The sequence below is a fragment of the Aspergillus piperis genome (assembly GCF_003184755.1).
Source record: "Aspergillus piperis CBS 112811 unplaced genomic scaffold BO85scaffold_21, whole genome shotgun sequence".
Lineage (NCBI taxonomy): Eukaryota > Fungi > Ascomycota > Eurotiomycetes > Eurotiales > Aspergillaceae > Aspergillus > Aspergillus piperis.
Window position 1 is genome coordinate 618,346 of NW_020291611.1, and position 22,441 is coordinate 640,786.

The following is a 22,441-nucleotide window of genomic DNA, read 5'->3' on the forward strand; positions in this document are numbered from 1 at the left end:
ATCATGTGAGAGGGGGGAATGACGGGGCCGGCACGTGGGCGGTGTGGCCGGTTTGTTTACGTTTTCCGTTTTGAGAATCCCGCATCAACATCGGTAAATACTCCAACCTCGACCTCCTTATCCGACATCCCCCACAGTCGCCGCCAATTTTGTCGCCTTATGTTGATCAATTAATCTGTGATTTTGCGGCATCATTGCTCACTGCATTGAAGCGACACGATACCTGTTACTCTTTTTTCTATAGTCCACTATGGCCGGCCCACAACGGCCTGCCTCTGGGCTGCCAACAAGACGTACGACAACTACAGCTACACGCCCAGCAACACGCCCATCGACGCGACGAGCGGGGTCAACGGTGCCCTCTTCGACCAGAGCCAACTCTCCAGCAGTTATTGCGAAAGCGCCCCCTAGTAGCTCGCGCGCGGTGAAATCGCCGACCGAATCATCCACCACCAGTCTTATTGCGAAACGCAAAGAAAGAGATTATGAACGTGAAATCAACGAAGACACCAGTATCCACGTTGTGGTAAGATGTCGCGGCCGCAATGACAGGGAGATCCAGGAAAAGAGCGGAGTCGTCGTCTCAACTCCTGAAGGAGTAAAAGGCAAATGCGTTGAATTATCTATGGGCCCAAATGCCTTGTCCAACAAAGCCTACACATTTGACAAGGTCTTCTCAGCAGCTGCCGATCAGGTGACAGTGTATGAAGATGTTGTGTTACCTATTGTTAACGAAATGCTTGCTGGATACAATTGCACAATCTTCGCTTACGGACAGACGGGAACCGGAAAGACTTACACAATGTCAGGCGACATGACGGATACCCTGGGCATACTATCAGACAATGCTGGTATTATCCCGCGTGTGCTCTACTCACTCTTCCACAAGCTCCAAGAAACAGAGAGCACGGTGAAGTGTTCTTTCATCGAACTATACAATGAAGAGCTTCGCGATCTGCTAGCGTACGAGGATAACTCGAAACTCAAAATCTATGAAAACGAGTCGAAGAAGGGCCATGGAAGCACGCTTGTTCAGGGTATGGAGGAAACATTTATCGACTCAGCGTCGGCTGGAATAAAGCTGCTCCAGGAGGGAAGTCACAAGCGGCAAGTAGCAGCAACAAAATGCAACGACCTGAGTTCCCGGAGTCACACTGTTTTCACTATCACCGTCCTTACGAAACGAATTACAGAGTCCGGCGACGAGCATATCAGCCACGGAAAGCTGAATTTGGTCGATCTGGCTGGTAGTGAGAATATCCAGCGCAGCGGTGCTGAAAACAAGCGTGCGACCGAAGCTGGTCTAATCAACAAGAGCTTGCTCACTTTGGGTCGTGTGATCAACGCCTTGGTCGACAAAAGCCCCCATATCCCATATCGAGAATCCAAGCTTACCCGCCTGCTGCAAGACTCTCTCGGAGGACGAACAAAGACATGCATCATTGCTACGGTCTCACCATCCCGCAGTAACCTGGAGGAAACTATTTCCACGCTGGATTATGCATTTAGAGCGAAGAATATTCGCAACAAGCCACAGATCAACTCAACGATGCCGAAGAAGACGCTCATTCGTGAATTCACAGCAGAGATTGAGAAGTTGAAGGGAGAGCTTATTGCTACGCGACACCGAAATGGCGTGTATATGAGCGTCGATTCCTGGGAAGAGATGCATATGGAGAGCGAATCACGAAGGATCGTCAATGAGGAACAGCGTGCAAAGATTGAGTCCATGGAATCGAGCTTGCGACACAAGGTTCAGGAGCTTTTCACGCTCACCAGCAATTTCAATGATCTGAAGAAGGACAATGAAGAAACACGTGCTGCTCTTGCTAATACCAATGATGTGCTCGAGCAAACTGAGATTGTTCTCAAGGACACCAAAGCTCAGCTTGAGGAAGAGGAAATGCTGCGCAAAGCGCACGAGGAGACAGAAACAAAACTTCGCGATATCGGCGCAGGTCTTCTATCTACTTTGGATACGACGGTGGAAGACATCAGTGGCCTGCACGCCAAGATACAACGCAAGACTGACCTGGATGCCACCAACAAGCGGGCCTGGCAGGTGTCTACTGCGGAAGTGTCCAATGTCACTACGGTGATTGATTCCAAGGTTGAGGCGTTCCAGGAGCAACATTGCGAGCTTGTGGAGGCTATGTCCGAAAAGATCAACGAATTTGTCACACGTGAACTCGCCAATATTGAATCGAACCAGTCGCAATTGCTTCAATCGGCAGGCCTCTTCGATAAGGCGGAACGTGAGGCGAATTCTCAGACCACGGGCGCCCATGATGAGATGAACGAAGTCCTCGAGGAGATTAAGGACCTACGCGAGGAAGTTAAGCGTAAGGTTGGCGAAGGATTGAATGGTCTCTCAGCTGCAGCTGCTCGCATTTCCAAGGAGGTTATCGGCGAGTTCTCCGAGTTCCACGCTCAACTGCATTCTTCTTACAGTGCTCTTGGCAAGGATTTGAAGACCGTGTTCGAGGATATGGTCACGCATCTCAACGGGCAAAAAGCAGAGATCAATAAGTTGCGATTGGAGCTCCAGGAGGCTAATACCAAGGCGGTTGAGGCCAACCGTAGGGCATCTTCACACTTGGCACAGACCCTTGAGGAAGAAAGTGCCAATGCTGAAGCTGAGCGTGACCTTTTGATGTCGCAGATGAAGGCTTTGATTGAAGAGTCCCGCCAGAGGCAGTTTGGCCGCTTGAAGGGTAGAGTGGAGACAATGCGCACAGATCTTACATCTTCTGGAGACTTCCTGGAGCATGCCACTGCGCAGTATGACCGCCATGTTGACGAGTGGGTGTTCAAGTCGGAACAATTTGCCAAGGATGTCACTGCATCGAAAGACGACATTAGGTCAAGGATGCAAAGTGACTGGGAGGTAAGTTTTGCTCTCTGACTACTTGTGCACACTTATACTAATATTGTAGGTCTTCGATCAACGTAATGCTTCTATCCAAAAGGTCACAGAGTCGGTCCACGAGGAGACGGTCCGTATTGTTGATGCTCAGGTGAACAACATGAGCAAACAAATGGAAGCACTGGATGATTTCGTCGCCAAGGCTCGCTCGCAGAATGGCCGTTACCGTGACGCCCATCTTTCAAGCCTGCGGAACATGTCATCCAATGTCCACCAGTCATATGATTCTGTAAACACACAGTTCACAGAGCTTGGTGGCCGTCTAAGTGAGCTACAAGAGGATGCAATTCAGCAACAACTCAACCTGCAAGAGTCGACGATGCCACTGTCGGATGAAGTCCGCAAACCATTGACCGATCTTCGGGAGAACATCAGGAACCGAGCCTTCGAGGAGTATGTCTCCACTGGCGTAACTCCCAGGAAGCGCGCCTACGACTATCCGTCTGACCTACCGCGGACTGAAGGCCATGATTGCTTGAAAACCCGGATGAGAACGTCCAGACAGTTCACAGCACTGCCATTCAGCGGCGAAGATCAGCTTCCCACCCTCGACAGCTCTCCTGGAACTCCCCCATCTAAAGGGTTCGTTTTCAACGACACCTCGGAAGAGGTAGGATCTTTACCACCCAAAACCGCGGTTACTCCTTCCAACACGGGCCTTAGGGAAGTCGATGCAAACGTCGTAAAACCGCGCGCATCTAGCGCTGGAGACCGCAAATCATCTACTGCCGGCACGGAGACCCCTCGGACTACTATGGACCTCACACCGGAAACCGAGGACACCGACCAACCACCTGCGAAAAGACGCTGCTCCAATCTCACCTCTACGGATAGCAAGCTCTCGCAGAAGAAGCTGACGAGGAAGATGGCTGGGATGCTGGAGGGACCGGAAAACGTTCCTCCTCCTTCCAGCGCTAGAAGGCTGAGAAACCAGCCCTTCAATTAGTGTCACGTGCTTGACTCTTCTTTTGTTTTGCATTGTGCATGAATATTAAAATGTCTCGCTTGGTTGTGGCAGGCGTTATGGGATACCCTAATACCCTGGGATTTGTCCATTTTGAAGAACGACAGGTTGTTTGATGTCGTATTTTGACTGGATGTTTAGAGACGGACACTGACTGGGTGCTTGTTTTGAATGCGGAATGGGTGATGCTTTGAAACTTTGCAATATGGTGTTTGGGAGTTTGTGTTACCATTGTTTCTGGTATAGATACCTCGTCTGCTACAACAGAGATTAGCCAATTGTGGCTGTTTGAATGCGTCATAATTTCTGCTCAACACTAGACCATAGGATGTAGTATGTAGCGTGGTGGGTGCCTATAAGCAGTGCATATAAAGTTTGCTACACTGCATGGTTCCATTAACCAGTCCGGACATCTACACTTGCCAGCTCAACTTTCTGCAGACTGTTCCTCATTCTCCCCACCACCCTCAACACGAGTCTCGGCTTCGATCGGCTCCTCAGTGTTATCCGCAGGAGCACCCTCGACATCCCCTTCATGCAGTCCTACATCACCCTCCACTTCCTCTTCCGCATCATCCATCTGCTCCTCCGCACCAATGACTTGTCTCAGCTCCGATAACCGCTTCGCGAACTGATCCATCATATCTTCCAACCGCTGACTACTCCTCTCTCTATCTTTGTCTTTCCCCGGCATATTCATAGGCAGTCCTGCCGTACCCTTAATCTTAAGCATCAGACTCCCGTTTGGCGGCTGTCCTCCAGACGAGTTATTAGTATTGTTATCCTCAAAGGTAGGCGCCGAAACCAGTTGCGTGTTCAAAACCTGCCATGCTGGGGATAAACTGTGTGCGGAGGTCACGGTGTATTTATGCGCCGATGATTGCTGTTGCTGTTGCTGTTGCTGTTGCTGTTGCTGTTGCTGTTGCTGTTGCTGTTGCTGTTGTTGTGGAAGCGGAGCTCCTGTTCCTTGGGCTTCGTGAGCGCTGGCCGCGCCGCCGCCGTCGGTGTTTGGGACTGTCGTCTCGGGATGTGTACCATCTGGCGAGGCGTAGTCTATATCGAGGATCACGTAGTTATCGCGAACACCTGGGATAGGGTCCGGAAGGAGGGATTCCTTCCTCTGGTGGGCGTATTCATCGTCTTCCGGGTATGTGCCTTGTTCACCACCGTCTTGACGATTGTGGTCTTGTGTGGGTTTGGATTTACCCTTTCCGTTGGCTGCGAAAAGGTCGGGCTCGGATTCTAGGGCGCGTAAAGCTGCCTCGGTCACGATGTCTGTGTCATCGTCGGAGAAGATGTAGTGTACTGTGGGGTGGTGGTATTCGGAGGAGTTGGCGTCTTCGATTAAGGTGAAGAAGGGTTGGAAGGTGGTGTGCGATGGGGTGGTTGTTGATGTTGTCTCGTGGGGTTTTTCATGCTCGGTAGGGGCGTGCACTTGTGGGACTGATGCTGGAGCTGGTGCAGGTGCAGCTTCGTGGGAGTCGTGCTCCTCCGGAATGTCGGTGACTTGTTGGGCGGTGCCGGGCCGATCGATGATGCTCTGGGGGCGAGATCCTGAGGTGCGGCGGACTGATTGGCGGGAGGGTGAGGAGGATAAGGAAGATGGGGAGGTGTGTTTGGGAAGAGACATGTCTGGGGGGGAAGCTACATGGTTAGAATGGAGTGATGGAGAGGGAGGATGGGAAGTGAGAGCGTGGCAGGGCCGGTACCTGAGATAGTAGTACTACTAACTTATCTGGGGAACTACTTTAGTCTTAGTCTTACTCTTACCAGGAAGTTGACTTGCCGCATTCGTCGTGGATCATCTGCTGCCTTATCGATAGCGTCAGGTGACCCGATCGGCGGTAAACAGAGTTGTTTATTGTGCACGGATGTTGGAGTACCTGTGCTCAAGAATATATATATAGACAAATACTAGTATACTAATAGCTCTATGCTAGAAGTGAAATACAGTCGCAGGGTATCATAATTTGCAAGGAGCCACCAACGCCTTCAACAGTCCACTTAGGTTGTCGAGTACTGAGGTTGCTATTCATCTTCCTCGTCGTTTTGCTTCCATTCGAATTCTGCAGCTAGATTAGCAGTCATACTTAAATGCAGGGGTATGAATGACATACTCTGTCTGCACATCGGACAGAGTCCCTTGGAGGACTCTTGCTGAATCCAGGTCATGAGGCAGTGCTGGGTTGGCTAATGTTAGTGTTTCGTCTTCACGATGAGAACATCAAGATCCACAATCGCACCATATGAAAGGAGTGACCACACTTTCCCAGCACTGTGAAAATTTCCTCGTTAATAACTATGCAGTGTGAAAAAAAGGGAGTACTGTTGACATACATAGCGAGCAATCATCACCTGGGAATTTACAGGTCGGACATGTGCCATCGAACTGAACCCGACAAATACCACACACTTCATCGTCGGGCATATCCCAGCGCCAAGTAGCAACGGCGTTCCACTCTTTAATGGTGACCTTCATGGCTGAGGATGATTGATTGGATTGCAATGGGGGGATCTCGTTTAGTGTCGGGAGGAAGGGGAGGTTAAGGGAAGGAGTGGTTGGAAGGGAAGTGGACCGGGCGATAAGCGGACAGGCTTTCCCGAAATTCACATGGTCACCTCCGCATTTGCGAGGAGAAAGACGGACTGATAGCGAAGCTCTCCCGTCATTGTCCATTGATCTTGCGCTTCCCACACTATTCCTCTTCCTTTCCTTCCCCCCCTCATTCAACTTTCCGGACCTGCAGGTGGGTTAATCAGACACCACGGTCTGAGCGGAATGTAAATAATCCTTGAACATTTTCTCTCATATTTACTGCATCTGCGCCCCCCCGCCTCGCAACATGGCGTTTGCAACTCTTCGGAATTCCATCCCTTCACCGACTCGCCTATTTCGGTCCACCATGTCCACGGTAAACCAATGTCGCCAGTTCTCTTTCAACTCATATTTGATCACCCCCAAGGAGCTTGATTCCGCCCTCAAGAAGAACCCGCGCACGAAGATCTCCACCTCTCCTCGTGTGGTACCGCTATGCGCGGCCTGGTTCATGCCGAACGACCCCGAGGGTCGCAAAGGAATTGACATCTTCCGCAAGCATCGCATCCCCGAGGCTCGCTTCTTTGACCTAGACGGAGTCAAGGACCATGACTCGCCCTACCCGCACATGCTTCCTACCGCCGAAACGTTTGCCGAAGCAATGAGTGAGCTTGGCATTCGCCGCGACGACGAGGTGGTGGTCTACGACACCGAGGAGCTGGGCATTTTCAGCGCTCCCCGCGTCGGATGGACCCTTCGGGTCTTTGGACACCCTCGAGTTCATCTACTCAATAACTACAGGCTGTGGGTTCGCGAAGGATACCCGACGGAGACGGGTGAGCCCTCCCAGCCGGAGCGGACCAACTACCCCGTACCTACGTATGATTCGAAACTCGTGATCCCTTACCGGGAGCTTAAAGAGATCGCCAAGGAGCATAGAAAGGAGGGCGCAAAGGAAGTGGAGATCCTGGACGCACGCTCGTACGGCCGCTGGGCAGGAACCGATCCGGAGCCACGTCCGGGCCTGTCGTCGGGCCATATTCCTGGCTCCCAAAGCTTAGCTTTTCAACAACTGCTGGACCCGGAGACCAAGACTTATCTCCCGGGGCCAGAGCTACGCAAGATCTTCGAAGGCAAGGATATTGATGAGTCCAAGTCCATCATCAGCTCTTGTGGCACCGGTGTGACAGCGACTATCATTGAGACGGCACTAGGCGAAGCGGAGTTCGGAGAGCCCAACCTACGGAGGGTATACGATGGCAGCTGGACGTAAGTTCTTTTCCGATCCCTGACTTTCTACAAAGGTTCGGTGGCTGACAATGGTGACAGTGAGTGGGCACAACGTGTCAAGCCCGAGGAGGGTCTCATCAAGAAGGCAACGTAGAGACGGGAGAAAGGACAGCTGACGTTGGTTTGAAGGCGAGGAGATTGGATTGGCCTGATGATCGTCGGGTCTTGTATGACATAGCGTTTTCCCCTCCATCTCGATTCCAGCAACCGCAATTATACCATACCCGATAGAGATCGAACCATCTAGAAGTACGCGGGAAATCCCAAATAAGATAAGCGTGTAGCGATGAGTAAAGGTGATGATAACACCCGGGCGGCCATTGAGTCACTGGGGTATGGTAGCGGCGTGTTATGAGGGGAACAATAGTGGAGGAGAATATATGATGATGACAGGAAAATCGGTCGAATCCGTTTGGCGCTTAGTCAGGCCCCAGGCGAATCCCGCGGCTTTCAGTTGATCCGCTGATGGATTCATTCCTCGCTCACCATCTCGCCTCGATTCTTTTCCATCCACGATCGCTGATTTAAGACCCAAAATGCTGCAGATGATCTTCCCTAGTGAGCGAGGTTTTCATTGTAAGTGATTCATTCCTTCAATCTGGCATCTGGCTGGCGGTCGGGCTGTGAATGGCCGTGGTTCTGGTCCTCGAACCAGCGCCCCCACATTCCCAGGCCTCCGCCTCCATTAATCCCAATCAATCCAAACCTCCCTCGCGGGCTTCAGCACCACGCTAACCACGCCTGCGGCTCGGTCGCAGTCGTCCAAGCAAGCTGTTCGGTCTAGGGCCCTTGTGGCTTTCCAGTCTTTTACCCTTCAACTACGCGACCGGTCCTGTCGACCTTTCTCAGCCAGCCATGTCGACCGGACGCAAGGTCTTCCACTGTGCCGTGGACGAGACGGCGTTAACCACCAATATCAGCGAAATCAAAAAATGGACCACGAACGGCGCCATCACTCTTATCGTTCCTCTCTACAGTGAGTGACTCGATGACACGCCAGTCGTATCTGCTGACCGATACCTCTCTAGCCCTTGAACGCCTCCATGCCTTGAAGAGAGCCGGATCCCAAGTCGCCATCAATGCCCGAGAGGCCGTCCGTTTCCTCGACCGTGTTACCTCCGGCAAAGATAACATTTCCGCCGAACGAGTCATCCTGCAGGGTCCCATGGAGCAATATGAGAACTGGACCGAGGCGGAGAAGTTCTTCCTTCCGGAGTTCGAGGAGGAACCCGAAGCCAACGGAGTTCTTCCGGGCGACCAGATGGCGCAGCGGAATCGCGAGGATAAATCCAAAGATACGAAGAAGAACGGCGCCGCTCCCGACGATCTGTCCCAGATGCTTCTCAACAAGTTGAATTTCAAGAAAGAATCCGATGCGGTCTCGATCACGTCAAACGGCACTCACAGCGCCCCTGCTTCCCGACCGTCCTCCAGGAGCTCCCGGACCAGTCCCGAGTGTGCGAATTCGCATGTTGTCAATGGCGTCGGCAAGGATGCGAAAAAGAAGCCGGAGAGTGGACACCGTCGTTCTGCGTCTGGGTCCACTATTCCCACGGTTCCTTTGATGCTCAGACCGCTGCTCAGCGCCCTCTTGTGGCGGTTGCACAGCGGCCCTGATGCAGCTAACGCGGCAAAAACATGCATTCTCATTACGAACGATCGGCCTACCCAGGTCTGGGCGCAGAAATTCGGCATCGGAGTCAAGAACATTCATCAGCTGCGGACATCCATCCAGTACGAGGAGCGGGAATACAAGAACCGGTGCAAATACGTGGAGAAGACCCAGACGACCACCGCAGAGCCAAAGTCTCTTCTTTCCTACGAAGATGAGAGCGACGAGGATGAGCTTGTCTTCGTCCCCCGCGGTCGCGGCAAAGGATCCACTCGAGGAGGTGGCTCGCGCGGCGGCACTACTCGCAAGGCCGCTGCATTCAAGTCTGTCGCCCCTCCGGTGGAGGCTACTATGGAGATTCCTACGCAGCCAATCGACCCCAACTCGTTCAGCCGATCGCTGGGTGTGACGAAGCAGCAGCAGCAGCCCACGGTTGATCTGAGCACCCAGTCCGGGGCCGCACGTGGCATGGCGGGGGCATCTCGGAACTATTCGAACAGCTGCCGTGGTGGTTCTCGGGGTCCTTCGCGTGGTAGCAGCCGCGGCCGTGGCAAGCTCTGGGTTCCTTGACCAATGGTCGGGTCCGTCAGTCTGTGCAGATGGACGGATGATTATTTCTCAAACTTGAAATAGACCATTGTGGTTGTTACACGAAGCAGAAAGGATATGTTCTGCCATTCCCGGGCTGCCTAAGGTCAGACTTGTTGTCGGATGCGACTGGCTACATTGATGGGCGACAGGTCCTGGACAGACGGCATGGATGCGAAAATGCGGTAGACGAGAGGATTCGGATACGGGACAGTTTCGATCCAGGATGGCCATCGTCGGGGTGAACTCTCTGGGCGTCGCTTAGGCTGCGAGAGGCGTAGTAGATGCTGGGTCCTCATATGGCGTTGCTTTCATTCCTTCGGACTTCCGAGGGAAGAAATGGAGCACATCTTTTCTCCTAGCCACGTTGTGGTGGGCAATTCCCAGGCCGCTTTTCGACATTCTACTCTGCAGTTACAAAACAGATATAGCAGTCATTCTTTGCGTTACTCTTTGTTGGACATGTTTTCGATTGCTACGGAGAACAATTGGAGGGGGAAACAGATTGGCGATGTGACCGAGCTACTTGCGACTTGCTACTTAGCTAACTGTTAACTATCCAGTGTGACTAGAATGCAACAGTGACCGATTCTGAATCCTGAATGTTGATGTTGTAGTGAGAATGAGAATGGTAGGTGGTAATGAAGTCAGGTGTGATGACATCGTCCAGTGGGCCTCCTCGGCGCCAGTCCCGTGGATTCGTCCTCCGCACGCATCACTTGACCTCCCCTCTTAATCCCCTAGACAACCAGCCTTCTTTCTATTCTTTATCCCAGTCACACCACTCTTTCCACTTACTGTATATACCCAGCCATCTTCCATACCTGCCCAGCGTTCACAACCACCCTAGCATACTACTACTCATCCCACCCATCTAAGCTCCAACAAGTCTACCCCGCAATGGACCTCAACACTACTACTACAGCTACCTCCATCGACGAGACCCCTCTCTCCGCATCTCCCGAACGTCGCAGTTCCCTGGAGAAGCATCTCCAGCGGCGTCCCGACGTGCAGGATCTCAAAGACAGACATATCCTGCTCGATACGAATGTTGCTCCGTACGCTGTCCCCTTCCATCCATCTATACATACAATCTATACAAGAAGATTCCTAACAGAGGATAGCTCCCTCCAAGCAACCCGCCAAGAACTCGCCCGCCAACGCACCACAGACGCCTTGAAGAAACATCTTGAACATCGACCGGAGAGGGAGGAGTTGGTTGAGAGTATGTCCACCTTACGATATACTATATATACATCTTTCAAAGATATGGGTATGGATATGGCTGACTGCTTGATGATTGATGCTAGGAAACATCCTCCCCACCACCCACGCCGCCCCCGCACTGCAGGCCAATGCTCGTGAGCTCGAGAAACATATGTTGGCTGATCACCTCGACCATAAGATTCAGAATCGGCCGAATCCCGAGGATTTGATCTCGCAGGGCATTTTGACGGAGGATGAGGATCCGAGGTTTCCGGCTGTTTAGACTGTTTTAACTGGTTTAGGGGAGGTGGTATGATTGATTATGATGATGTTGATGATGGATGGGTAATGGGTGGATGGATATGGTGTTTGGTGTTTTCACTTCATTTGATTTGGTTTGATTTGAGTGCTTCTGATTTATGATGGTTGTTTTCTGCAGATATTGAGTATTTAGTATACTCGTACATGATTGATGAGGTAATGGTCATGCAATGTTTATTTTCATGATACTGTTAGTTCCTTGATATGCATGTACATCGTACAACATCCGTCGTTCCCCCAAATCTCCTGTCACCCAGGATGAAACTAAGATAGATACCACCACCACTCAATACTCATCCTCTCCACCTCCACCACCAACCACCAAATCCGGCCTCCACCCCTTCGGTCTCTCCCTCCCCCTAACCAAAATTCCATACGCCGCGCGTTCCACCTTCTCCACACTCCCCTGCATAACATCCACCTTCTTCCCCATATCCCTCAACATAACCCCGCGATGTCTGCCCGGCACACTCAACCCCTCAAACCCGCACCTCATCTCCCTTAAATCGACCACAATGCCCTTTTGCTCCTCGCCTAGCCCTCCCTCCTCACCTTCGGACGTACTTCCCGCGGACAACCCCGTCACCGCAAACCGCATCATCTCGCCCGTCAAATCAAACAACCCAAGCAGATAATCCTCCTCCGTGACAAGAATCCCCGCAGGGAGATGCTTCCGCACTTCTTCGAGGGTGATTAGGGATTGTGTGGTGAGGTAGTGGTGGAAGGATATGGCTTCGATAAATTCTTGGATCGCCGGGCTGAGTTGGCGCATGTATCGGTGCGTGTTGGGCGCGGGGGTTAGGTCCGGGAGGAGCGAGGTGAAGTGCGTGGTTATTTGTGCGAAGCGCGTGGTGGTTTCTTTGGTTAGGTTGGCGGGGAGGGGGTGGTTGAGGGTTCGGATACTATTATGTTGATTATGTGTTAGTGGTCGTGGTGTTGGTGTTGGTGGGGGGAATTGGGGATTGGGGCATACCGCTGCAACGCGAAGATTATCTTCTTGCTGAGGGCGGTGATGTCCCGACTGGCTTTTATTATGCGTTCGCGTCGGTCGTGGTGCTCGTCGAGCTCGTCGCGGAACGTGGTAAACATGGGAATGAAGGGGTTGGGTTGCTGCTGCTCCTGCTGTTGCTGTTCGGGTTGCTGGGGTTGGTCTGTGGTGGATGAGTCTGCCATGGTGGGTGGTTGTGGTTGGGTGCTTGTTGATAGGGTGGTGGTGTTGGGTGATGGTTGTCCGTCCCAAGTGCGTTTTGTTCCGGCCATGGGATGAGGTCAATGTGTGGTGGCTGTGGTGGTGTGTTGGTGGAAGGGTAGAGGGGTGAATTGATGCAACGGAATCAAACTGGGAGAGAAGATGTCATTATTGGCGCGGGGCTTTACTGTTTTGGGGTGATCGATGTGTTATCTTATCTGATCGGATCAGAGATGAATTGGGGTACGAGATTCAGTATGGTTATTATTCATCTCTACAAATGCATTCATAGCAGAGTCAATTCAATATCTACTGTAATAAAACCTATTGGAACAGTTCTTATGATAGCACTCAAATAAGCATATCTGGAGTCCATCATGCCCTCTCAACATGCTCCACCCCCAACTTTGCATCCTCTCTCTCCACCCGAACGGCCTCACTCGACGGATAAGCCACCCGATACACCGTATACCAAGGCCGCTGAAACAGACTATCCAGCGCCTCCAGCGACCGCCCAGTCGTGTCCTATGCCCGATTAGCCTCATCCCATCTACCCCAATAGAAAATGGCATACTCACCGGCATAGCAAAAAACACATACACCAGCCCAATCACACAAATACAACCAAAGAACAGAAACGCGCCCCAGCGATGCGTAGCAGCCAGCAAACTCGGCATAGCCCTCGAACACCCAAAATAAAACGCCCAGTGGAAAGCCATCGAAATGGACACATTCAATGACCGGATTCTAATCGGGAAAACCTCCGACCCGATAAGATACGGAATCCCGAACCACCCAATACTCCATGCCACGGCGTGGATGTAAATAGCCACTATCGCTGCAGTCGATGCGCGCGAGGCACTGGGGGTATTGCTGATTTGGGTTGCAGTCATGTCCTTCGTGGCGCCGAGGTAGGCTCCCACGTACACTAGTGTGACTATTTGTAGGGAGATGCCTGTAATCAGTGATCGACGACGGCCGATGAAGTCAACGATGAACAGGGCAAACGCGAGGGTACTGGCGAATTTTACCACGCCGTAGATTCCTGTCGCCAGGAAGGTCGACTCGTCGCCGGATATGCCCAGGTAGCCGAAGATCGTGGGCGAGTATTGCGTGATGGCGTTGGCTCCGGACCACTGGGACAGGAGGTTTGCCATGAAGATGAGGAAGAAGCGACGTCGGTTTTCGATTGGGATGAGTGTCTCTTTTAGGAGCTCCCATATGCTGGCTTCGCCGACTGATTCGGTTTCCAGGAGGAGTTGGGCGTCCATGCCTGCTAGCTCGGCTACTATTATAGGGTGGTCGAGGGGTAGGTGGCGGAGTTTGACGAGGTTCGTGGCAGCTTCGTGCCTTTTGCCTTTATAGAGTAGCCATCGGGGAGATTCGCAGCAGAGGAAGGACCCGACAAGCCATATTGTGGCCGGGAGGAGTTGCAACAGTGTAGGGAGCATCCACTGCTTATCACCGCCAGGGTAGCTTTTTGTCACGCCGTAGTTGATGAAGAAGCCGAATACAACGCCTAGCTGTTGACAAGCAGCGTGCTGCAGTGTAAGAAGACCTCTAATCGTTTTCGGTGCGATCTATGGCTGTTAGTCGGACGGACATCTCTCACAGTAGTTACTAAATCATCATGAATGCATACCTCTGAAATATATATAGGCGGCACAATCGTAAGCACGCCCAATCCCAAGCCCGCGATAAACCTCGAAGCATAAAGCCCTGACAGGTTCCCGTTGCATAGACCTTGCCCGAGAATTCCTGCGATATATATGAGCGTCGAAAGACGAAAAGTCCATCGTCGTCCGAATCGATCGTTGATTCGAGGGCACTGCAGCCACATTAGTATTACCAGAGCACGAACATAAATCGAAACCAACATACACCAAGACATCCAAAAACCGCACCAGCGGTAGTAATAGAGACAATCCATCCTTTCGTATTCGCATACTCGTCTTCCGACAAATGATCAATGCCGAACTTTGCCTTGAAATGCGGCTGCGTAACAAGCGATGCGATATTTCCTACCAGAACAGACAATCAATTAGCCCTCTACCATTCCCCACAGCCGAATTATATATATATCATACCTTCATCAAACCCCTTAGCCACACCAGCAAACGCAAACACACACGTACACATCAACACATAAGCATTGAACATGCCCTTCGGAGCATCCTGAATAGCCTTTCTCGTCTCAGTAATAAGACCCATCTTGACTTGAACCTTGAACACTCAATACCACAGATGGCAGGTTCCCCAGATCCCCAGAAAGCACGGGGTAACCCCGGATTCTTGCAAATTATAAGTAAACCCTCTCATCTCATCCCCATATTACTAGTAGCACTAGCCCACATCCAATCTAGCACTAACGCCGGGAAATGTCCGACGCGGATCGGATCCAGTCCTATTGCACGAAATGGCACTACTACGACTACTAGTCCTAATATATAAGCGAGACATTGCGGGGACCAACACCAACCAGCGACAGCAAACCCTCAGCCTTTACTGATTCCAATCCAATTAAAGAAGACTACTACTACTCTCACAATGAACTTCTATCCAGCCCCTCCAACCATTCAAGCCGAAATCTACACCCGCATCCCCCCCAACCTCCGCTGCACAGGCCAACCAACAGAGTGGCGCAGCGGCTCGGCACGCCCAGCATCAGATATCTTTCTCGAGGGGCCAGTGTATACCGCCAACGGCGATCTCTACATCGTAGATGTTCCCTACGGGAGAATTCTCAAGATAGATAAGAGCAAGAACGTGACGGAATGTATCCGCTACGATGGGGAACCCAACGGGCTCGTTGTTCGAGAAGATGGATGTTTGGTGATTGCGGATTATAAGCAGGTGAATACACCCCACCCCACACTCATTCAAAAGAATCGAAATGTTGATAATTGATGCAATCAGGGATTACTTCTTTTCAACCCGAAGACTCAATCTCTAACGCCCCTCCTGACCCGCCGGAACCTAGAACGCTTCAAAGGTCCCAACGACCTAATCATCTCCAGCAAGAACGAGATTTACTTCACGGACCAGGGCCAAACGGGGATGACGGATCCGTCCGGGTGCGTGTACCGGCTTTCCCCCAATGGGAAGCTAGATTGTCTTGTGTCGAACGGGATTTCTCCGAATGGGTTGGTATTGTCTCCCGATGAGCGGTTCTTGTATGTTGCTATGACGAGGCAGAATTCTGTGTGGAGGTTACCGTTGAATGCAGATGGGAGTACGTCGAAGGTAGGGCTGTTTTTCCAGTCGTTTGGGTGTGCGGGGCCTGATGGGTTGGCTGTGGATGAGGAGGGGAATTTGTTTGTATGTCATCCGAGTCTTGGGTGTGTGTTTGTGGTGGATAAGGAGGGGGTGCCGAAGGCGAGGATTGTTACTGCGAAGGATGGAGGGAAGAATTTGACGAATTGTACGTTTGGGGGTGAGGATGGGAGGACGTTGTTTATTACGGATAGCTTGGAGGGGAATGTGCAGGTCGTGAGGTGGCATTGTAGGGGGGTGGTTGGGTGGAGGGTTTTGAAGGCTAAGATATGATTTATGTATAGTAGTGGTCATAGACAGAAATGTAAGAATGTATCTATTAGATTGAAATATCACAGACTAGCTAGATATTGGTGCAAATTGTCAATCGCCGCAGTAGAACTCGCTAATTGTGCCCTCGAGGTGGCAGCTCCAATGTGCGGTGTACTGATCACATTCAGGTTCTCCCAGAGTTGGCCATATCTCTCATGACTGGGAGGTTCCTGTTCGTGGCAGTCTAGCCCAGCACCCCAGAGACGGCCTTCGGATAATGCCCTTGTGAGGTCCTGTTCATTGACAATCCCTCCCCGAGCCGCATTGATAAGGATGGCATCCGGCTTCATCATGCAGATCTTGTCGTAGGAAATCATGTCTCGTGTCTCCTTGGTCAGGGGGACATGGACCGAGAGGATATCTGCCCGAGTAATGACTTCATCGATGCTGCTGGCTCTGGTGTGCGGGATATGCGTCCATATATCCTCCGGCATATAAGCATCGTATGCGATGATGTCGGTCTGAAAGCCACCCCGAAATATCTCGGCAACAGTCCGTCCGATATTTCCCATGCCGATAATCCCGACAGTCTTTTGGTACAACGTCAGCCCGTTACATGTCTCCTTGGGGACTGGCTTTGACATTTGGCGAGTTGTAATGGACCGGATACCACGAGCAACCGACAGAGAAAGGGCAACGACCAGTTCGGCCACATCGCGTGCGTTCGCCCCAGGCGTGTTGAGGATCTTGATGCCTCTTTCTGCGCAGGCATTTTGGTCGATCTTGTCAATTCCTACTCCGTGCTTGCCAATCGCAATCAGATTCGGGCAACTGGCGACATCCTCGGCAGTAAGATAGGAACTTCGGATCAACAAAGCGCGCGCATTCTCTCTCCAATTTTGGAACTCTTCATCTTGAGGCTGGATAATATTGAATAGTGTTTTGGCATGTTCGATTGCCTTGGGAGGGAACGTGTCAAGAAGGTACACCGTTGGCTTATCCGCAACCGTTTGGCGGGAAGATAACAAATCGTCGTCTCTGCTGGGTGCCATCTTGAATTGAGAAAGAGTAGCGGCTTGTTATGAGTCTCTCAAACCAACTGTGTAATTGTTCTGATTGCATTGTTGGACACTCACTGCCATGATATATGTTCCAGTAGTACGGATTTCGTCCGGCGGGTATTCTCCGAAGGCAGTCTTTCCGGTCTGCAAGTCAACGAACTGGGCGACTACTTCGAAACGTACCTTCGATCATCACTCGAAGGGCGTGAGGGACTATTTCCGGTAACTCAATCACCTGCGCCTTTTTTGTCAGCTTTGCAGGGAGTCCGTCTTAAATACTTTTTGGCCAATAAATATTACTTACCATGTCTGCTGACTCCTGCAAGCACCAGAGCACTCTGCAAAGTGCTTTAAGTGCCGAAAATCTCTCTCCGAGAAGGGTCAAGAGAGAAGTACATTTGTTGAGAACACTGGCTGCATTCGGGACATCGGAAGCTGGCGACATATTCCCCAGGCAGATAAGAACCACGCCTGCAGAAAAGATATCGAAGGCATCAACGAATGATCCCTTGAAGCAGCCATCCTCCACCGCCAAATACTCATTACTGATATATTCACTACATGTGTTTATTATATCCTGCCGAATAGTATGTGTGGTCCCAAAAACCCTGGTTGCGTTTCGCTCAAATCCACTGATTTGCGCCAGGCAGACCATGGACCTACAGGTGAGCTGCCGTATTGTTCTGGAGGAAGTCGGTGGTATATTAGAACCCATCGCCCCCCTAGGTATATCTCTCCAGTAGGAGAAACTTCCGTAGTGGAAAATTGATTGCTGATGTGAAGAGCCTCGCATCTTAGATATTAATCGAGCGTACATGACAACGTACGCCGGAAAGTCGAGCGCGTCTGGTGGACTGTCTCCATGAGATGGAAGCTTTGATGATGTTAGCACACGCATCGAGCCAGTTTCTCAGACGTACCTGAAGCGTAACATCTTCATCTTCAATGCTGAATGGCCGGTCCATTGCGCAGCTAATAGTTCTGCAGGTGGTTAGACAATTTCTGTCAATGGTCAAAAGATACACACACCTATCAAGTATGTACAAGTTCCAAAATATGTTTCTTCTCCGATTGAGCTTTTGCTCCGGTATTCCGATGTCGGAAAGCGGCTCTTTATGGAACCTATACGATATGGCCTTCTTCATGGCGAGGCCAACAAGATGCCATGTGGATCCCCCCATCGAGGAGAACATTGAGTAAATGATCATCAATTGCATAGAATGCAACATGTTCAAGTCATCGTTACTGCCTAGGATAGTAGGGAAGCTCTGCATGGCCGCGCTGTGCAAACTGCTGGCGAACAGTTCGATGCCAGATTCGGGAGACAGCAGCATCCCAATAGCTGTTGCCATATACACGTTGAAATCCCTGAAGGCGGTATACGAAGTTGTATGAGACACATGGCTACTATCGAAGAACCCGTCACGATATTCCAGCATCTCACCCTCGTCAATGTAGGGGCAGAGGGCTTTGGTATGCCCAAAGAAACGGCCCGTACAATCAGCCACAACTTCTCTGGTAAGTGTAGGGGTCTGTCCCAACATGTTGCTGTACTTCGACTTTTGAGACAAAGGGCATGAAGCCTGTGTTGGGTCCTTCCCTGAAATAGCAAGGGAGGCTTTTATCATGTTTCCTATTGCTAGTTCCTGGGGAAATCCACTTGCCTCACCACGGGGCTCTGCCATAGCATTGCGGGACAAAAATTCAATCTCTCCCATAGCTGCCTGCACCGATCTTTCAGTGAGACTGGTTTGCTCCGTCAAAGGAGTGTCGTGAGAGGCTTGTGGGCTATCATGTGCAGCCTCTGTCGGGCCATTGGATGGCAGCGACGGCCTCCCATCGCTTGTGTTGGTTGATAAACGAGGTCGTCGACGCCGAGACTGATCGTCCAGATCTTCCGCCTTTCTTTTAAGCGTCTCAATGTAGCTGAATCATGTCAACATCAGCTCTGAAGCAGATCTGACGATAGTGAAGTCAGTGTATCCTTACTCTGGAAGCGCAGCATTGGAAAGTCCGCTTGCATCCTCTGTGGTGCCCCCCAACTGGACGCTTCGTGGACAACACTTGGCTTTTGCTTCAATGCAGGCTGTGCACCCCGGCAGCAACCTGTCACACTATTTGAACACCTTTAGTGAGAAAGATTATATTCGTGGGAAACATTTTCACCTTCTGCTTCCGTTTCCAGCATCTTTCACAGGCTTGGAGTCTCCGTTGTGCTGTGGGACTCTGAGGCGTAGGACTTGTCCGACGGCTTTCTTCCATGTTCAATGCCCAGACATGGAACTTCGGAGTACGTGAGATGCCATCACGCTACAATCGCGAGAAAGCCTGCGTGACCCTCGTGGGGTATGCTTGTCTTGGCTGCGGGGAAGCTGTGCGGCGGAGAATTTCCGAAACCCCACTGCGGGTGGATGGATCCTGCGGACATTGTCCGATGCGGAAGATGTATCCCTAATGGCAAAGGGAAAGACGTGACCTTGGTACTTGCAGAGTTAGCTCAAATGCAAGATGATACTGTACATGTAGTATGATTTTGCGAAGCAGTGATTCGCGCGCCGCCTGTAGACCTATGTTCCCTGAGTTACGGGGAAGGTGCAAGGCAAGGCAGGGCTAAGAAATGGCCCCTACCACAGGTAGCCGAGGCTATTCACTTCTCCGTAGTATTTCCCCACAACGTTCATGAAGCTCTTGCGAGGGGACATGCAGTAGCGAAACATAGTAAGACTGTAAATCCACTGGTCTGATCTTGGTGATGAAGATTGTGTGCTTCAGCAATTACCGGCATCATGGCCAATGGACATGAGGACAGGCAACTCCCACGACTTCCAGCCTGCCAGTCATGCTACACGAAGAAAGCCAAGGTAATCATCCCAATGGTTGAGAAACAAACTATACCGATATAAGCTATAGATCTGACAATTGGAGGGCGATAGTGTGATAATGCTCGTCCAAAATGCTCGCCTTGTATGAGGAACGGTCAGGTCTGTTTGACGGTTAGCCTGAATGGCAGTGAGCCGGTTTCGCGGGAGTAGGTATCCTCTGTTTAATTCAGAAATAATGATTGACAAGCCGAAGGTATATATATGAGCTGGAACAGAAGGTCCTAAGCCTTCAGACAGGGGTCATTGACATAGAACCCATGATGAATGATACAGAGGAACATTCATCGGCAGACGACAATAATCCGGGGCCCGCTCCCCATGGCCGCTTAGGTCACATTGTTGAAACCGCGGATGGATATAGCAATGATATGAGCCTTTCCCCGAACTACACCGAGGGTGCTGGGATTAGGTATTGGTGGACATTCCTTCGGAATCGTGATCCCTAGGCTGACAGTGACCAACAGCTTTATGAGTCTTCTATTCACCGATCCCCGATGGAGGGAGCAGAACCAGAAGCTTCTTCACAATCTATCCAAGAGAGCCACCATTCTAGAGACCAGTGTCCAGCAAAATTCACTGCCATCAGCTGAAGAGGCCTTGGTTGTCTTCGACAGTTAGTATGTGTCCCCCTTAATTGCAGGCATCATATCCACGCTGACGATCACAGCTTGGGAACATCTCATGTCCAGAACCCGTTCTTGCTGCGTCGATATGTGCAAGACCTATACCGAGCACTCTTCCCCGAAAGTCTGGAAGACCAACATGCACGTGCCAGTGTCGGTCAAACAACGGAGCACCAACTATTTCGGACATTCATGATACTTGCCATCGGCGCCATCCCACTCTACCGAGCCGGCAAGCACCAGTATCACCCTTACGGCTATTTTCTTTCCGCGTTGAAACACCTCGAAGAAGGCTTTCTCCTGAAAGGCTTGGAGTCCATTCAGGATCTGTTGCTCGTAAGCAGATTTGGCATATATTATCACATTGGTGCGGTGTCCTCGCAATAACAATGTCGTAACCACTACTGACTGTGTATGTAGGTACTTCTATATGGGAATTGATCCAACTTAGTACCAGAATGTGTATTGAGCAGGGTCTACATAAGTGTCGATCTCGAAAAAGCCCAGATGACCATCTGCTAGAGGAGCAACTGCGGAGACGGGTATTTTGGCAGTGTTATATGCTGGATCGATACACCTCTGTGATATTGGACCGCCCACCCGCGATAGCCGACAAAGACATCCAGATCGGGTTTCCGGCCGACGCAGATGACGAGGAGCTCGACTTGGCCGGGCAGTCTGGTGTATTTGCGGATATAGATTCCTTCTATCGCATAGGCACGGCACATCTGGATTCTATGCATACAACTGAGACCTCGGTGTTTCTCCTCTGCTTGCGACTACGTAAGATTACCTCAAAGATCCATACAAGATTTCAGCAAAAGGCCAAGGGGAGAGCTGAGCAGGAGATGTCACAAATTGAACTGGCCACAGCCAGCGGAACCATATATTTAGATCTTGACGAGCTACTGAATGAGCTAGAGAGTTGGAGGAACTCTGCGCCTGTCTTCTCCAACCCAAAATGCTTGTATGAAAGGCAGGAGTGGTACGATCTGCTCCTGATGCGAGAGCGATTACTTATTATCCGCAAAGCGATTGATCTCGTGCCTAAACGAAACAATGTGCCTCCGCAAGACCTCCTCAGCATCTGCCTTGAATTTTCCGTGGGGACTATTACTACTTTCTGTGCTATGTTCGACCAGGGGTTTGTGACATACACACGCAGTTACTTCCAGACTCTGTTCACTGCGGGATTATCTGTCATGTTTTGTGTTTCAGTTGTAGAGGACCTTGATTATCAGACCATAAAGAGTGCTTCTGAAGCTGTCAAGAAAGGCGAGAAAACATTGAAGCTCATGGTCCAGGAGCTTCCTGATGCGGTTCACTATGTCGCTCTATATGAAGCATTGCGGGCCGACATCTTGCGCAAGACAAAGAACCAACGACCAGATGCAGTGCACGGCGAGCAGCATATCCCATTTGATATCACTCATCAAAGTGGAAGCATACAATTCCTACTTGATGGTAGTGTGAATACTGAAAATGAACCTCCTGCACCCGTCAGTGAACACAACCCGCCGTGGCCCATTCTGACGCCCGATGCAAGTACGAACGAAGCCCATTTGATACAGTTGCAAGAAGCAGCCATTGAGAACCAACAATTATCATGGGACATATTTGGGGACAACGTCTTCTGGAGCATGGAGGCCGGCATGTTAGGGGAGTACGTGTACGGGTCGTCAGCTGCGGGTCACTTCCTCGACATATGAAAATCAATA

The 22,441-nt window shown here is 51.0% G+C and overlaps 8 protein-coding genes across 8 annotated transcripts; 4 read left to right on the plus strand and 4 right to left on the minus strand.

Annotated features, from left to right (window-relative positions):
- Window positions 1-110: 110 nt before the first annotated feature.
- Window positions 111-4,190, plus strand: BO85DRAFT_452849 (putative kinesin family protein (BimC)). The gene is made up of 2 exons (XM_025660916.1): window positions 111-2,887; window positions 2,937-4,190. Exons 1-2 carry the CDS (start codon window positions 251-253, stop codon window positions 3,870-3,872), a joined length of 3,573 nt encoding a protein of 1,190 aa, XP_025511925.1. The 5' UTR covers window positions 111-250; the 3' UTR covers window positions 3,873-4,190.
- Window positions 4,049-5,593, minus strand: BO85DRAFT_452850 (uncharacterized protein). The gene has a single exon (XM_025660917.1). The coding sequence runs from the start codon at window positions 5,518-5,520 to the stop codon at window positions 4,318-4,320; it is 1,203 nt and encodes a 400-aa protein (XP_025511926.1). The 5' UTR covers window positions 5,521-5,593; the 3' UTR covers window positions 4,049-4,317.
- Window positions 5,594-5,918: 325 nt separating this feature from the next.
- BO85DRAFT_491722 (anaphase promoting complex subunit 11) lies at window positions 5,919-6,369 on the minus strand (the record flags this gene model as incomplete). Its single annotated transcript, XM_025663733.1, has 4 exons — window positions 5,919-5,956; window positions 6,008-6,071; window positions 6,134-6,165; window positions 6,228-6,369. 4 exons carry the CDS (start codon window positions 6,367-6,369, stop codon window positions 5,919-5,921), a joined length of 276 nt encoding a protein of 91 aa, XP_025511927.1.
- Window positions 6,370-6,733: 364 nt separating this feature from the next.
- On the plus strand, window positions 6,734-9,898 carry BO85DRAFT_462657 (thiosulfate sulfurtransferase; the record flags this gene model as incomplete). Its single annotated transcript, XM_025661861.1, has 4 exons — window positions 6,734-7,695; window positions 7,756-7,806; window positions 8,475-8,692; window positions 8,745-9,898. 4 exons carry the CDS (start codon window positions 6,734-6,736, stop codon window positions 9,896-9,898), a joined length of 2,385 nt encoding a protein of 794 aa, XP_025511928.1.
- Window positions 9,899-10,542: 644 nt separating this feature from the next.
- Window positions 10,543-11,709, plus strand: BO85DRAFT_471649 (RPEL repeat-containing protein). Its single transcript, XM_025662489.1, has 3 exons — window positions 10,543-10,974; window positions 11,041-11,141; window positions 11,227-11,709. The coding sequence occupies exons 1-3, from the start codon at window positions 10,817-10,819 to the stop codon at window positions 11,403-11,405; spliced, it is 438 nt and encodes a 145-aa protein (XP_025511929.1). The 5' UTR covers window positions 10,543-10,816; the 3' UTR covers window positions 11,406-11,709.
- A 20-nt stretch (window positions 11,710-11,729) lies between these two features.
- BO85DRAFT_428733 (translin family protein) lies at window positions 11,730-12,616 on the minus strand (the record flags this gene model as incomplete). Its single annotated transcript, XM_025658215.1, has 2 exons — window positions 11,730-12,345; window positions 12,417-12,616. 2 exons carry the CDS (start codon window positions 12,614-12,616, stop codon window positions 11,730-11,732), a joined length of 816 nt encoding a protein of 271 aa, XP_025511930.1.
- Window positions 12,617-13,007: 391 nt separating this feature from the next.
- BO85DRAFT_462660 (uncharacterized protein) lies at window positions 13,008-19,406 on the minus strand (the record flags this gene model as incomplete). Its single annotated transcript, XM_025661862.1, has 14 exons — window positions 13,008-13,157; window positions 13,211-14,212; window positions 14,275-14,460; window positions 14,514-14,584; window positions 14,720-14,855; window positions 15,227-15,341; window positions 15,666-15,831; window positions 15,869-16,244; window positions 16,340-17,209; window positions 17,523-18,072; window positions 18,248-19,022; window positions 19,080-19,144; window positions 19,208-19,332; window positions 19,377-19,406. The coding sequence occupies 14 exons, from the start codon at window positions 19,404-19,406 to the stop codon at window positions 13,008-13,010; spliced, it is 4,617 nt and encodes a 1,538-aa protein (XP_025511931.1).
- Window positions 19,407-20,360: 954 nt separating this feature from the next.
- BO85DRAFT_471653 (fungal specific transcription factor domain-containing protein) lies at window positions 20,361-22,432 on the plus strand (the record flags this gene model as incomplete). Its single annotated transcript, XM_025662490.1, has 4 exons — window positions 20,361-20,509; window positions 20,565-20,717; window positions 20,768-21,090; window positions 21,144-22,432. 4 exons carry the CDS (start codon window positions 20,361-20,363, stop codon window positions 22,430-22,432), a joined length of 1,914 nt encoding a protein of 637 aa, XP_025511932.1.
- Between the last annotated feature and the right edge of the window lie 9 nt (window positions 22,433-22,441).

Excerpts from the sequence above, each read along its gene's own strand:
- BO85DRAFT_471649 (XM_025662489.1), top strand. The coding sequence starts at position 10,817 with ATGGACCTCAACACTACTACTACAGCTACCTCCATCGACGAGACCCCT. Across the intron at positions 10,975-11,040 it reads CTCGATACGAATGTTGCTCC|CTCCCTCCAAGCAACCCGCC; the intron begins GTACGCTGTCCC and ends AACAGAGGATAG. Across the intron at positions 11,142-11,226 it reads GAGGGAGGAGTTGGTTGAGA|GAAACATCCTCCCCACCACC; the intron begins GTATGTCCACCT and ends GATTGATGCTAG.
- BO85DRAFT_452850 (XM_025660917.1), bottom strand. The coding sequence starts at position 5,520 with ATGTCTCTTCCCAAACACACCTCCCCATCTTCCTTATCCTCCTCACCC.
- BO85DRAFT_452849 (XM_025660916.1), top strand. The coding sequence starts at position 251 with ATGGCCGGCCCACAACGGCCTGCCTCTGGGCTGCCAACAAGACGTACG. Across the intron at positions 2,888-2,936 it reads GGATGCAAAGTGACTGGGAG|GTCTTCGATCAACGTAATGC; the intron begins GTAAGTTTTGCT and ends CTAATATTGTAG.